Source organism: Eucalyptus grandis, chromosome 7 (genome assembly GCF_016545825.1).
Source record: "Eucalyptus grandis isolate ANBG69807.140 chromosome 7, ASM1654582v1, whole genome shotgun sequence".
Lineage (NCBI taxonomy): Eukaryota > Viridiplantae > Streptophyta > Magnoliopsida > Myrtales > Myrtaceae > Eucalyptus > Eucalyptus grandis.
In genome coordinates, this window is record NC_052618.1 from 14,278,759 (window position 1) to 14,291,304 (window position 12,546).

At 40.3% G+C, this 12,546-nt stretch overlaps 1 protein-coding gene and 1 long non-coding RNA gene across 10 annotated transcripts; one reads left to right on the forward strand and one right to left on the reverse strand.

Annotated features, from left to right (window-relative positions):
• Positions 1-2,561: 2,561 nt before the first annotated feature.
• On the forward strand, positions 2,562-6,773 carry LOC104452773. Of its 9 annotated transcripts, XR_005552990.1 has the most exons (6): positions 2,562-2,700; positions 2,819-2,902; positions 3,334-3,389; positions 3,470-3,564; positions 4,643-4,808; positions 6,359-6,771. XR_005552990.1 is itself a non-coding variant. In XM_039316900.1 (4 exons), exons 2-4 carry the CDS (start codon positions 3,510-3,512, stop codon positions 6,434-6,436), a joined length of 303 nt encoding a protein of 100 aa, XP_039172834.1. In that variant the 5' UTR covers positions 2,615-2,902; positions 3,470-3,509; the 3' UTR covers positions 6,437-6,773. The 9 variants fall into 9 exon arrangements, 1 of the variants encoding a protein (XP_039172834.1); XR_005552996.1 differs by lacking the exon at positions 3,334-3,389 and having other exon boundaries at positions 6,359-6,773; XR_005552993.1 differs by having other exon boundaries at positions 2,613-2,902; positions 3,470-3,568; positions 4,649-4,808; positions 6,359-6,773.
• Positions 6,774-9,845: 3,072 nt separating this feature from the next.
• Positions 9,846-11,717, reverse strand: LOC120295509. Its single transcript, XR_005552907.1, has 2 exons — positions 10,569-11,717; positions 9,846-10,456 (listed from the first exon to the last, which is right to left on the reverse strand). It is a non-coding gene; the product is annotated as an uncharacterized LOC120295509 (long non-coding RNA).
• Between the last annotated feature and the right edge of the window lie 829 nt (positions 11,718-12,546).

A 12,546-nucleotide genomic window follows, 5' to 3' on the forward strand; every position in this document is an offset into this window, starting at 1 on the left:
GTCTTTTCGTATGTCGCAAATTGAAGTTTGTCAGTTTCTTCTTATGTGAAAAACAATCGAAATTTATTTATTTATTTATTTTCATATTAAATGAATGTTGATATGCATGACGAAGTAAATATGCTGCGCCTTTGCGTCGCTGTGGCACGTCTCTTCCGCAGCCTCTCTCTCTCAACAAACACAGCAGCCAAGCCTCCAACAGTGGCTTTGCACCTTTAGAATCAGCGATAATCCCAGCGCTCTCGAACTTGAACTTGCTCTCACCGATTCTCTCTCTCTCTCTCTCTTTCTTCCATGCGAGAACTCGATACATCCTCTGTAAACCTACGGCAAAGAAATTTGGGAGATGGTGAGAGGATGGGAGAAAACAAAAGTGAAACGGAAATCAACGGACAAAATTTGCAATGAATCAAAGACAATTCTAGAGTTAAATTGGAGACGGAACGTCCTGGTAATTGTGACCGTCGATCAAGGAAACTATCTGGTCGAGTTCTGCCGTTGCGGCGGCGAGTGGCATCTTCGAACTGGTAGTGACGCTTTTTGTGCTTCGGTCGGTGCTGGAAGCAACAATCGTCAAAGAGCTTGATCTCGATAAATCGCTGATAGAGCTCCAATCGCGGTTGCAATAAATCATCAGCTAGAGATCAATCCCCTTCATTCAATTGTTCCTCCAAGCTGCAATCGAAGGCTTCTCCGACTCTCTCCGCCAATTCAGATCACCCTACAGTGAACGACACTATCAGATTCCGCATTCAAGGTGCGGCCACACTAATTCCTCTCTGATTTGAGTTGTCACTTTCTTGTCCTTACGTATGTCTGGACCACATTCACCTGTCGCCCGGCCATCTCGAGCTCATGTCGCCATCACCACTGACCCATTGTTACGCCCGTTTCATGTGCAATCGAACTGCCGAGTCAAATTTCGATTCACTCCAGAATACGTTCTGTCAACTCTTGCCAAGGCTGAGGTCGGATGGATCATCATATGGATACCATTCGCGGATACGAAGGATGAGATTCTTTGGTTTCGCTCTTGGCACTCTTGCCAGTCCGAACGTCACTTCATCAACCGTGGTAGCCAAGGCCAATCTGAGTCATCATCCTTCGAGACGATACACCGAGCGTGAAGATTGGCAGCGGCGAGCAAACAATCTAGAATAAAAAGGTGCAATGCAAAGGGGTGGATGGAGGTGATTCAGATTTTGCGTGGGAATTTTGGGCAAAACAGGGCAAAAAAGGTGAAGCTGGTGGTGGCTCTTTGGATGAGAAGGAAGTAAAGTGTAGAAAAAAAAAAGATAAAAAAGGAAAAAGAAAGTAATAAAAAAAAAAAAGAGACACGAAAGGAAAATATAGAGAGCACACGAGAAATCGGTCAAATGGAAGACTTGCACAAGAGATGTAATTCGTCACACCATCGAACACCTTCCTTGCAAACTCGATCCCTCCTCCACAGTGCAATCGACGGCAATGGGAATTCGGAAGATGGTGAGAGAATTGGAGAAAATCAAAATGAAATAGATATCAACGGACGAAAAGTTAGAATGTATCGAAATTAATCCTAGAGTCGAATCGGAGATGAAATGACCTGGTGGGAAGTGCGACTGTCGATCTGATAGATATCATAATTACCCGAATGTCAGTGAGGAACCGGCTGTCCGCGGATATTTCTTATGGCGCGATCTTCTTTCCTCCGCTTTTTGTTACAGAGTCGTCTCACCCTCTGTTTCTCTCTTGCGCAATTCAACGAACACCTTCTGCTCAGAGGACGCAGCACATTCAACGACCAGGAAACTACGGGGTCAAGTTCTTCGCCATGCAACGTTTTCTCTATGTCTATCTTCATTTTTTCACCAGGTCTTCCTCTATCAGGATTGTTTCCTATCCGATTAAACTTCTGAGTCCAATTTCGATTCATTCCAGTATAAATTCTGTCGATTCTTGCTTCCTTCTTTTCCCTTCCACTTCATTGCCGCCTTTTGGATTCCAAATGCGGTCGCTTGCGTCCTTCGTTTCGCCCTCCTACGCCGCGCATGAAGGGGATGTCGGGCGGGTGTATGGGATCCGCCAATTCGAGGGATGAAATCTTCGAGTTCACTCTCGGCCCTCCCGCCGGTTTGAGAAGCCCGTCAAAAGGAAGACTTGCATAAAAGATGGAATTCCTTGAGAGGAAGATTCGTCCCATAACTCAGCCATCATTTTCCTTTTCTTTTCCTTTAAATAGGCATAAAAAAAACTCCAAACGACGCCATTGCAGCGTTTCTTGGCTTCAGGTACCTTTTTCGGATCTCTCCCTCCATCTCGACTCGCTCCCCCGCTCAGTGAGTTCTGAGTCACTCCACCATCACCCTCGCTATCTACTGCTGCCTTGAAACTGAGCTGCACTCGCCTTGTGATTGATTCCATCCCTCATCGTCTTTAGAAACTCCGGTGATCTTCTCTCTTTCTCTCTTTTTTTCCTTCTTCCGGTTTGAATCGCGTTTTCGTTTTGTGCATTCTTATGTGTTTTGACAGAGCGATGTTTAATGCTCGTGTCGTTTTGCTCATCAAAGGAGTTCATGTCCGGAATTTTTTTTCTTTTTTCCTTGTTTCCAATCGTGAATCCAAGACCACTAGGAAACGAGCGAAGATTGAACTAAAAACGTCGTGAGAAATCGCCACAGCGAACGAGAGTTGTGCAGAGTTAAGCTCGGTCGAACAGTGGTTCAGTTTTCCTCTATTTTTTGGCACCCTATAGTCGCTTCTGGATTCAGTTGTGGTGCGAGCGTGACTCGCTAGCCATTCCTGATCGGTCCTTCGATTAACGCTTTTCTCTGTATAGATTTCTGAGCGGCTTGGGACTTGGAGATGGGAGTGGCACCGATGAGTTATGACATGGAAGAGGGGATGCTGGAGATCGGCATGGGTAAGCTTTTGGCCCTCTCCGCTTTCTGAATTTTTTTTTAGCTACGGGCGATAGAAATCTGTTGGGATGCTTGAATCTCGTAATTAAGCTTTGTCTGTACTGTGGGGAGTAGCTTTGTCTCCTTGTTTGTGCTTTATTATGTCTTTCGCCATCTAAATTTCACTGTGCTTGGAATCAGAACTTTAATCATGGGGTATTATTGTTTTCGAGGCTTTCCATGTAGCTTTAGCGTTTCTGAAAAGTTTACGCTGCCCCTCTTATGACAACGGTTAATACACTTACTACTTAGATCTACACAATCTCTATCATTTTACATGTATTGGTTAAGAGGTGATGAATCATTTAGCTCTTGTCCGAGTCAAATTTTTAGCATGCCTTAGCCGCTGGGTCTTAGTTATCAGTTGTTCAGACAATTGCTTTGCTACTTGCAGAGCATAGGATTGTCTATGGTGTTGTTGGGCCGTTGGTTATACTCGACAAAGTCAAGGTAAATTTCACTGGTTATAATTTTACGAGTTTCAGTGAACTCCTATATTGACATGTTGGATTACTTTTATTGTATATTAGGGACCAAAGTATCAAGAGATTGTAAATATCCGCTCGGGAGATGGAACAACTTGACGTGGGCATGTCCTTAAAGTTGATGGAGAGAAAGCTGCTGTGTAGGTTCAGTATAAGCTGCCAGCCTCTTCTTTTTTGCTTTAGCTCTCTTGAAACTGCATTTTTGTTGGTTGGACTACATTAGTTGGGTCACTTTGGTGTGCAGTACTTTTTAGCTAATGACCTAGTGAAATCTCTGCCGTTAATTACAAGCATCAGAAAAAGCAGAACATGTAGAATATTTTCTTGGGTATATGTGATGAAATGTGAGAACATCATATGGGATAATAATTTAAAAAATTGTGATTGAGTTTTTTGAGGAGACCAATGTTAAGAGTCTAATTAGCATTCCGTGTGGGCATACGCTCTCTCTCTCTCTCCCTTTCTCCGCATCTATATCTGACGAATCATAAGTTCACGCTTCAGCACACATTATTTTAACCGTGTGCCAGAATTTCATCCAATTTTTGTGTCTTGTTGCGCATAATTTTCTTCTGAATTTCGTTAAACCTTCCTCAATCGTCATCGTCTTCTTCAGCTAGGGCTCTACTTTCAAAATTCGTTCCACAGTCAATTTTTATGCATGTAAATTTCTCAGCCCACCGCTTCAGATCTTGAACCAATAAAGGTCCTCAACCTAGCAATTCATTTTCCTAATTCTACATCTCGTGAGTATATATGTATGGTCGTCTCTCTTTATCACACTGGCTGCTTTGAAAATGTGGATGGGCGGAGTTCTTCTCTTCCAGTTGGCAAGAATTTGTGATAAAAACACGTCTGCGTCGGAGTAGGAGATTTCTTACGTGTTTGAGCTCATGGATGGTGATGATATGGTGGAACTTGAAAATATTCAGAGAATCTTATGCCTTGTCAAAATATGAGGAGTCACTTTTATGCCTTGTTCTCCATAAACTCCGGAGTGCTCATCATCACGAGAATTTGGAGGGGTGGCTCGCGTAACTCTCTTTCCGTTGTTCTCTTCGAATTCTAGAATAGTTTCTAAGAAGCTCTTGTTTTGATCTTGATTGATTATGAAATGATGTGGGGATACTACTAACTTCTGACCTATGCTAAATTTTTTCATGGCAAGTCAAATTAATGAAGTGTACATAAACTGTCACTGAAGTTGTCGCTTTTCAGGTACAGGGAGGACCAAACAGTTAGCAGATTAAGCCATCCTGAGCTGGTTTTCTTAGGTCCAATGCGCCCAAGGGCTCTCACTACTCTTGAATGGGCCGGCAAATATTCTGACGGAGCATTCTTTTTCAAGGTGGTGATGAGGCCATCTCATGTTAAGTATGGCTTGGTATGATCCCAAGCTTATTTACTCAAACCGGCATGTCTGGAAATCAAATATATTGATGCTGTTTATATCTTTGCTTATACTCTAGTGTATTTCCAAGTTTACTGCATTGTGTAGTAAACCACATTATATGTTATTTTCCTTGAAGTGTTCATGGATTTATGCTTAAAACCAGGTATATATCTTAACAATGGAACATAAGCTGGTGGTTGGTGGTTCGAAAAGATAACAATCATCTCTTTTTTTTTGGTGGATAGATGCGTTGGAAAAGCAATTGCTGAGGCAAGTCTTGAGAATTAGAATCCAAGTCCTCTTATATGGAGAAATTCGACAATGTTATTCAATGTTGTAGAGGTAGAATATATATGCAAATCGCACTAGGAGACTATTAAAATGGACAAGCAAATTGCAAAAAATGTTGCTGCCTCCATAACTAAAGAGAAAGACCTAAAAGATAAGGGGGTGACTTGTTATGATTTTGAAATTTCATTCTAGATCTAATGACTGATAATTTTGTTGTCAAATTGGAGATACTGTTGTCTTTTGTTATATTAATCAGATTTGGGGGGAAAAAGATGATTTTACTTTGTCAAATTGAACCAATAGATTGATAAAACCTTTTTTGAGCTGTGCTTGAAAGAATCAAACAGCTTAAAAATTTTCAATTCCATCCATGTTCCAGTCATCAGTGTGATTGCTTTTTCCCCTGTGATTGTGGTCTGTGTGGCTGAAATTCATATGTTTTAAATATTTAATAGGACCTGGAAAGCTTCTTCCAAATGTGTACCCTATTGCATTCCGGGAGCATAGATTTGACCTTGACTTTGGATTGATGACTTTTTCGTTATATGGTTTACTGTCTGTTAAACTCCTGAAACTAGCAAGTTATGCTTAAAACTCACACTGTGTACAATTTGATTCTCTCATTAGGGTTTGCTTATGTCTTGGTCTGTTCTTCACCATATGTTGGTTTTTTCCACCATGTAGATGGGTAGTTTGCTCCTGTTCAATTCATCACGTAACGTATTCAGGAAATTAAGCAAATTTTGACCATAAGGTATTCGGACAGGTCATGGATGGTGAAACTAAGGAGTTGAGGACGAGATTTTTTTTTTTTTTGGGGGGGGGGTGGTGCCCACTTTTGACAAGAGAAAGTCATCTGCATGTAGAAACTCATTGATAGGGATGATTTTGTATTCAGAGTCTACATATTCACTAGTGCTGGTTAGGACTTGATTTACATTGATTGAGATGAACTCTGGAAGCGTCACTTTCACTAGTCCAAAATGAATTAAGTATTCCAAATAATAACTCCTTTATATAGTATTGAGGAATCAAGGAAGTGTACTTCTATGCTGATTGGGTTTTATGAGGTTGATCATAATCCAGATGCACATTCATTAATGCCACATTCCTAATCTGAATGAACTGAACAGTATATGCTTCAAGATGTCCTTTTTGGTTTATGCATTCTTGTTATGTTGTTCTTCATTTTGAATTTGAAATCAAGTCTCATAGGCTTGTTAAGATTATGGGTTTTATTTTACCTACAGGGAATACCAAAGAGGTTCAAGAAAATGCTTTTGAGAGAATGGTGCAATTATTTGGCTTGTGGAATTGGAAAAATGTGATGAGATGATTTGGCTAGCAAAGGGTTGGAATGAATTAGCGGAGCATCACTCTATCTGTGAGGGTCAATTTTTGATCTTCTAATCTGAAGGGGACTCCATTTTCCATGTCACCATAATTGATGAAAGGATGTCCAAGATAGAATATCCGCCAATCAATGTCGATGTGAGGTACTGAGCCTCAGCAATTGTAGAATTGCCTTGCTGAAAGTGGAAGGTGCTTTTGATTGCCGTGATGTTTCAGTCGAGCTTGTAGTCTGGGGGGATGAATTGCATTCAGCCAAGTGCCCTCGGTTTTGTATGGAAAAGGAATTTAATCAGGTTTGCAAAGTTCATGGCAGCTCTTATGCGCATTCGTAAGCAAAGTTTGCAGAGGCATAGAAGTTTGAACTGCTCATCACAAGATTTTCAAGGTGTGAGCTAATTCTCCCCTTGACTATGTTGTTCTTGTGTTTGATTCGAAATCTGTACAGGAACTCTCCATGTGGTTAGGCTAAGAGAAACTGTGTTAGAGTTAATTCATTCTTGTGATGTTTCTCTATAGTTCTCCCACGTGGAGTAAATTCATTCTTGTGATGTTTCTCTATAGTTCTCTGCGTGAACATATGTATGTGTTGGGAGATCTCAAAAATAATGGAAACAAGCCAAGCTGGTCATATCAGATTTGATTGTGCTGAGAATTGTATTGGCGTACATATAGGCCTCAAGAAGCTAGACCATTATTAAGACTTAGATCTATTGATTTAGCGTTGCTATGTCAGTAGATATGAGTTTTACATTACAAGAACAGAATACGCCTAAAAAGCTAAAGCTTTATTCATGTTCTGTTTGCAACTACTGCAGGTAAGCTGAGAGAGCCAGGCTTGTGAAGAGCTTGAGCCAGCCAGCAAATTTATACTCGATTATCCTTTCTTCCATATTGCAGTGAGGTGAACATATCTGAAGAAAAGCAATATAGTAAGATCCTCATGACAATGACAACTCTTGGATTTAAATCAGAGAGTCGCTAGACTATGTTAGCTCTAACTATTTAATCATGTGGCAACAATTTTTTTATTTTATCCTTTACATGGTTTAAAAAAAAAAAATCCTCATACTGTCTTCCTAAGATTTCATTGTTTGTTTTCTCCTCTCTAATGACAAAATTGCGAAACGTCTACTTATACAGAGAGTTATCGGTTCATTCCCGAAGAAGCACATTAAGAAAAGCCCGCACACCGTGGCTCTCATATTTCCACACAAAGCATGGCTGTTGAAACTCATCAGCCATGAAAGTTATGGAAAGTCATCTGCTGGTTGGGCTGCATTCACGAGAGAAACTTCTTTGAAGGTAAAAGACGTGTGTGTTCGAGCTTTATTGAAAGGGACGATATCATGTTCAGAGTATGCTCTTCAGAACCACTGAAAAGACTTGGCCAATGGATATATCCATATACTATACAGCAGAGTTGCTAGGCTGAATTCGGCAAAATGGATAAAGGCATGAGTTTTGTTCCAATGAATGGAATGGTCTTGAATGTGTTCGATACCTTTCCTTAATCCTAGACTTAATAATCACCATGTGGGCAGGAGTCGTAAGTTGAAGAGAGCTGATAACTAATGTCGATTCTGTAACTTCCATCTCAAGAGACAATCTCTCAAATTAGGTGCTTCTTTAAGGTTTCTGGTGACTTAACCTGGCCTTTAGAATTGTAAAGGGTAGTAACATAGAATACGCTTCCCTTAACCCAGCGCAACCATGATGTACAAGCTCCTGTGAACTTACATCAGATTATTTTCATCGTCTCTTTTCGATTTTTTAAAGATTTTGTGATAAGTCTTCTCACATGTGGGCGCAAATTGAAGTTTTTTAGTTTCTTCCCATGCGAAGAGCATTTGCAATTTATTTTGTCAAATTAACTAAATTGTGATACGCATGGCAAAGCAATTTCCAATCTATATTACGTCTTTTCATTGGTTAGTAAATTAAGGAAATTTTTACACCAATGTCTACTAAATTGCTCATTGTTCAACTGTGGAAAGAAGAATTTCTAGTCACCCACGTTATTATCCTCGGCCATGCCGCCAAATGATATGATATCATAGTATAGATAAAGAAAGTCCCCCAGCTTGGAAGGAGTAGCTTTATTATTTCTATTTATATAGAAATGGCAAGTAGTCCATATGCTGATTCAGCCATTCTGAGTTGGTTTTTCATGGTCCTACACTTCCAGACCTCTCATTACTCCTAAATTAGCCCACAAATTCGATTTATAACTATCCTCTTTCAAAATGTTGATTCCGCAACTTATACGAGTGGTCCGATAAGATCTTGAGCTTAATTAGGCACCGGTATACCTAGAGCTCAGTTATAATTGCTAGCACCGATGATACCACGACTGTTTTAGCAGTCGATATCTACTTGTTGGAGATTTTTTTTTTTTCCATTTATACAGTGTCTATAGTTGAAGCTAATAGCATCCTAGAACAATACTCATTAATAACATGTATTAAAAAAATGATGTTAGCTATTAATTTCTTTCATCCTCAAGCACTTTCAAACAGATAAATTTATCCTTGGATTTCTTCAACTTCAAATCATTACCTTCTTGCTCTTTGCCCTCTGATTTTGTCTTTGCATTTCTCATATCACTTATATAATTTCATAGCTCGGTCGTTCAAACATGTAAATGTGCAAAGTATTCTGGATGGATTCATTAAGCAACATATTTAGGAGAAGCAAAGAGCAACTCTTAGGCATTCCAACAATGAAGTTCATCGGGAGCCAGACTCATAAGAGGGGCCCTATCTGTGTCCTTTTCTTCTAGTTGATGTGCATTTCGGAGAGAAACTCATATGCATGTAGGAAATGTCTGCATGAATGAATGAACAAAGATAATCACCTGAAGGCCTGCATTCTTTGCAGCAATAGCTTCTCAATATTATGTGCTTATCACAACTCGTGACTCGGTACCTACACGTAACTATGTGTTTTTTCTTCCCCGCATTTAGTGTCGAAAATCCATGAAGACACTACCTCAGATCTCCATGATTTGTATTTCCAGAGTCTTTATGCTAATCTGCCATCATAAGATACATGTATACAAAAACAAATGCAGCAAATGGCCTCTCATCAACGAAGAAGTTGCCTAGGAGTGAGCTTTTGGGGCTCACCAATTTCATACCCCGCATTGTGACAGAATGAAACAACACATAATATTGACACTAATAACCATGAACCAAAGCAGACCCAAAACAAATTTATTCAACCCCTAGAACAGCAGAGCAGGTAATTAACAAATAGAATTCGATGACACTGAATCATCGACTAGTTACCCTCATTACCAGATGGAACAACAATTTAGAGAACAACAGTTAAGCTATGCAACAATAGGTCACCCATCAGAGTTTATGAGGGCAAAGAGACATCGAATGGCAAAAGCAATTACTACTTGGGAACAGGACAAACATGTCCAGAATTTGTGAATGGTTGCTTACCCTTTCAAACAAAAGGAGACATGAAACTTTCTGAGGCTAAAACCAAAAATTACAAGCTGAGTTAAGTAGAGTAATTACAATGGTCCCATCCTGCGTCAACGATCTTATAATGGGCACTTGTACCGTGTATTTTTCTATGCTTATGTTGATCCCATCATAATATTAATATCAACTGAAAAGGAGACTTTGAGTAAACACCGATTCAATTTGCAACCACGCAAAAAATTCACTCCTTGGCAACAACGCATTCAAATAATGCAACTAAACACACTGCATTAATAAATTAGTGACCGCCAATCTGGAAAAACCAGAGGATGAGGAAGCACTTTGTTGGAGGGACAAACCAGAAATGTTACACCGTTCATGAGCAACTCTCATTTCGCACGCCATGAGCCATTCTCGAGTCCGATAGATCCTGAGGGTGACGAGTGATATAATGAGGTCGGATCCGGAAAAGCTTCCTCCAGGTGGGATGGCTATGTCTTCACGAGGCTTGGGAATGATGGGCACTGACTCCTGCTGCAGCTCCTCTTGAAACTATAGGGACTGATGTATTGCCAGCCGACATGTAGTTCATATTTGCAGCAGAATTTATAACGTAGTCAATCGCCTGCATAGCGAAATTGAATTTCATAAACTGCACAACAGGCCTGAGAACCTAGAAAGCAGCACCAACTTCATCTCCAGCAAAACTAGCCTCCATGATTGCAGTATCAACAGCCCTCTCAGGTCCATACTTATGCCAAAAAAAATAAAAAATAAAAATAACCTTTAAGACACATTGAAATACTCTAGGATCTGCAGACATTTCCTCATCAAACGCAGCATTCATAGCCTCTCTCACAGTCATCTATTTGCCTGCAGTAGCATTAGTACATAACAGCATTTCTGCGGCACAACTCTTCCACAGCCTTTCTCTCAACAACACAGCATCCAAGCCTCTAGCAGTGGCTTTTCGTATTAGAATTGACAACATCATGCCCTCTCAAACTCGAACTTGCTCTCACCGCCAGATAAAGCTCGCTAATTCTCTCTCTCTCTCTCTCTCGAATGGGAATCCTTGGAGACAGAGTCCAGCTTTGTCATTCCATCAAACACCTTCCTTGCAAACTTGACGGATTTTTCTCTGACCAAATTTTTTTTTCGCATCTCTCTCTAGCTCTGGATTCCCCTGATTCATCTCCAGCAATTCAGATCATCCCCACAGTAAAAAACACCATTAGATTCCACATTCGAGTTGCGGCCACTCTGATTCAAGTCCTCGCTTTCTTGTCCTCGCCCATGTCTGGATCAGATTTATCTGTCGCCGGGCCATCTCGGGCTTACGCTGCCATCGCCGCTGAACCATCATCAGGACCATTTTCATGTCTGATTGAACTTCCGAGTCAAATTCCAATTCACTCCAGAATACGTCCTGTCAACTCTTGCTTCGTTCTGCTCGCTCCCACTTCATTGCCGCCTTTCGGAATTCCATTATTTCGCCCATCTATGCCGCGCGCAAAGGGGGACGCGGGGTGGTGTTCACTGTTTACGATCATCATCTGGATACGATCCACCAATTCGAAGGATGAGATTCTTTGGGTTTCGCTCTCGGCACCTCCACCGGTCGAGCGTCGCTCCTTCAACCGAAACAGCCGAGGCCGATCTGAGTCTGTCATCATCCGAGACGATACGCCAAGCGTGAAGATTGGCAGCGGCGAGTACGAAGAGAAAAACAACGGAGAATAAAAAAAAGGCGCGAAGCGGAGCGAGGGGGTGGATGGAGATGATTCGGATTTTGTGTGGGAAAACGGGGCAAACAGGTGAAGCCAGTGGTTGTTCTTTGGATGAAAAAGGAATTGAATTTGAAAATAACAGAGAATAAAAAGGAAAAATTAACCCACCGTCGTTTCCGGAAAAAGCCGGCAAAAAACTCCAAATTATATTTATTTTTGTCACATTTATTTTTGTTTTTGTTACGCAAAAGCTCAAAATGATGTATATGGCATATTTACTCTAGTTCTTATGACGTCAAAAATCCTTAATTTGTACAAATATGATATATTTATCTTTTATCAAGATTTCTTCTTATGAATTTTATATTTTTATTTTTTTGGTCGAAGTTGTTCTTATTTCATTGACGTCAACACCATTTACATTTCATCGTTCATTTAGATAGTTTTTTTTTTTAACAATACTTATTGACAGATGATAAATGTATCATATAAATATAGTTTGGAATCTTTGGTGGCATAAAAAAAAATTAAGATGGATGTGTCGCAGTGGGCATATTTTAGGATTTTTAGTGGTTTTCCTCCTTTTTTTTTTTTCTCAACTTCATCAATAATCAATCACAACAAAATCGAGAATGCATCGATCTCTCTCTACTTGTCCCCTATCGGTCATCGCCGAGCTTCCATCACCCCGTCCCTCCTACATGTCCTTGGAGGTGATTATGTCAGTTGTTCTTGTCCCCTTTATTGTTAGGAAGACACTTATTGTTTGTATAATGAATTTGCAGCTTAAAATTCGCTTTCATAAATGATAAGAGTATGCTTCCCGTGACTTGTTCTAGCTTGAATGAACAATGCTTTAATATCACTTGTGAAAGGAAAATTCCACTTTTCTTTCTCGTAATTTCAATTCCGAAGAAATAT

What these genes read in the sequence shown, in the direction of transcription:
- LOC104452773 (XM_039316900.1), top strand. Translation starts at nt 3,510, where the DNA reads ATGGAACAACTTGACGTGGGCATGTCCTTAAAGTTGATGGAGAGAAAG. An exon ending in GAGAGAAAGCTGCTGTGTAG is followed by an intron (nt 3,569 to 4,642) that starts GTTCAGTATAAG and finishes GTCGCTTTTCAG; the next exon opens with GTACAGGGAGGACCAAACAG. An exon ending in CTCATGTTAAGTATGGCTTG is followed by an intron (nt 4,809 to 6,358) that starts GTATGATCCCAA and finishes TTTTACCTACAG; the next exon opens with GGAATACCAAAGAGGTTCAA.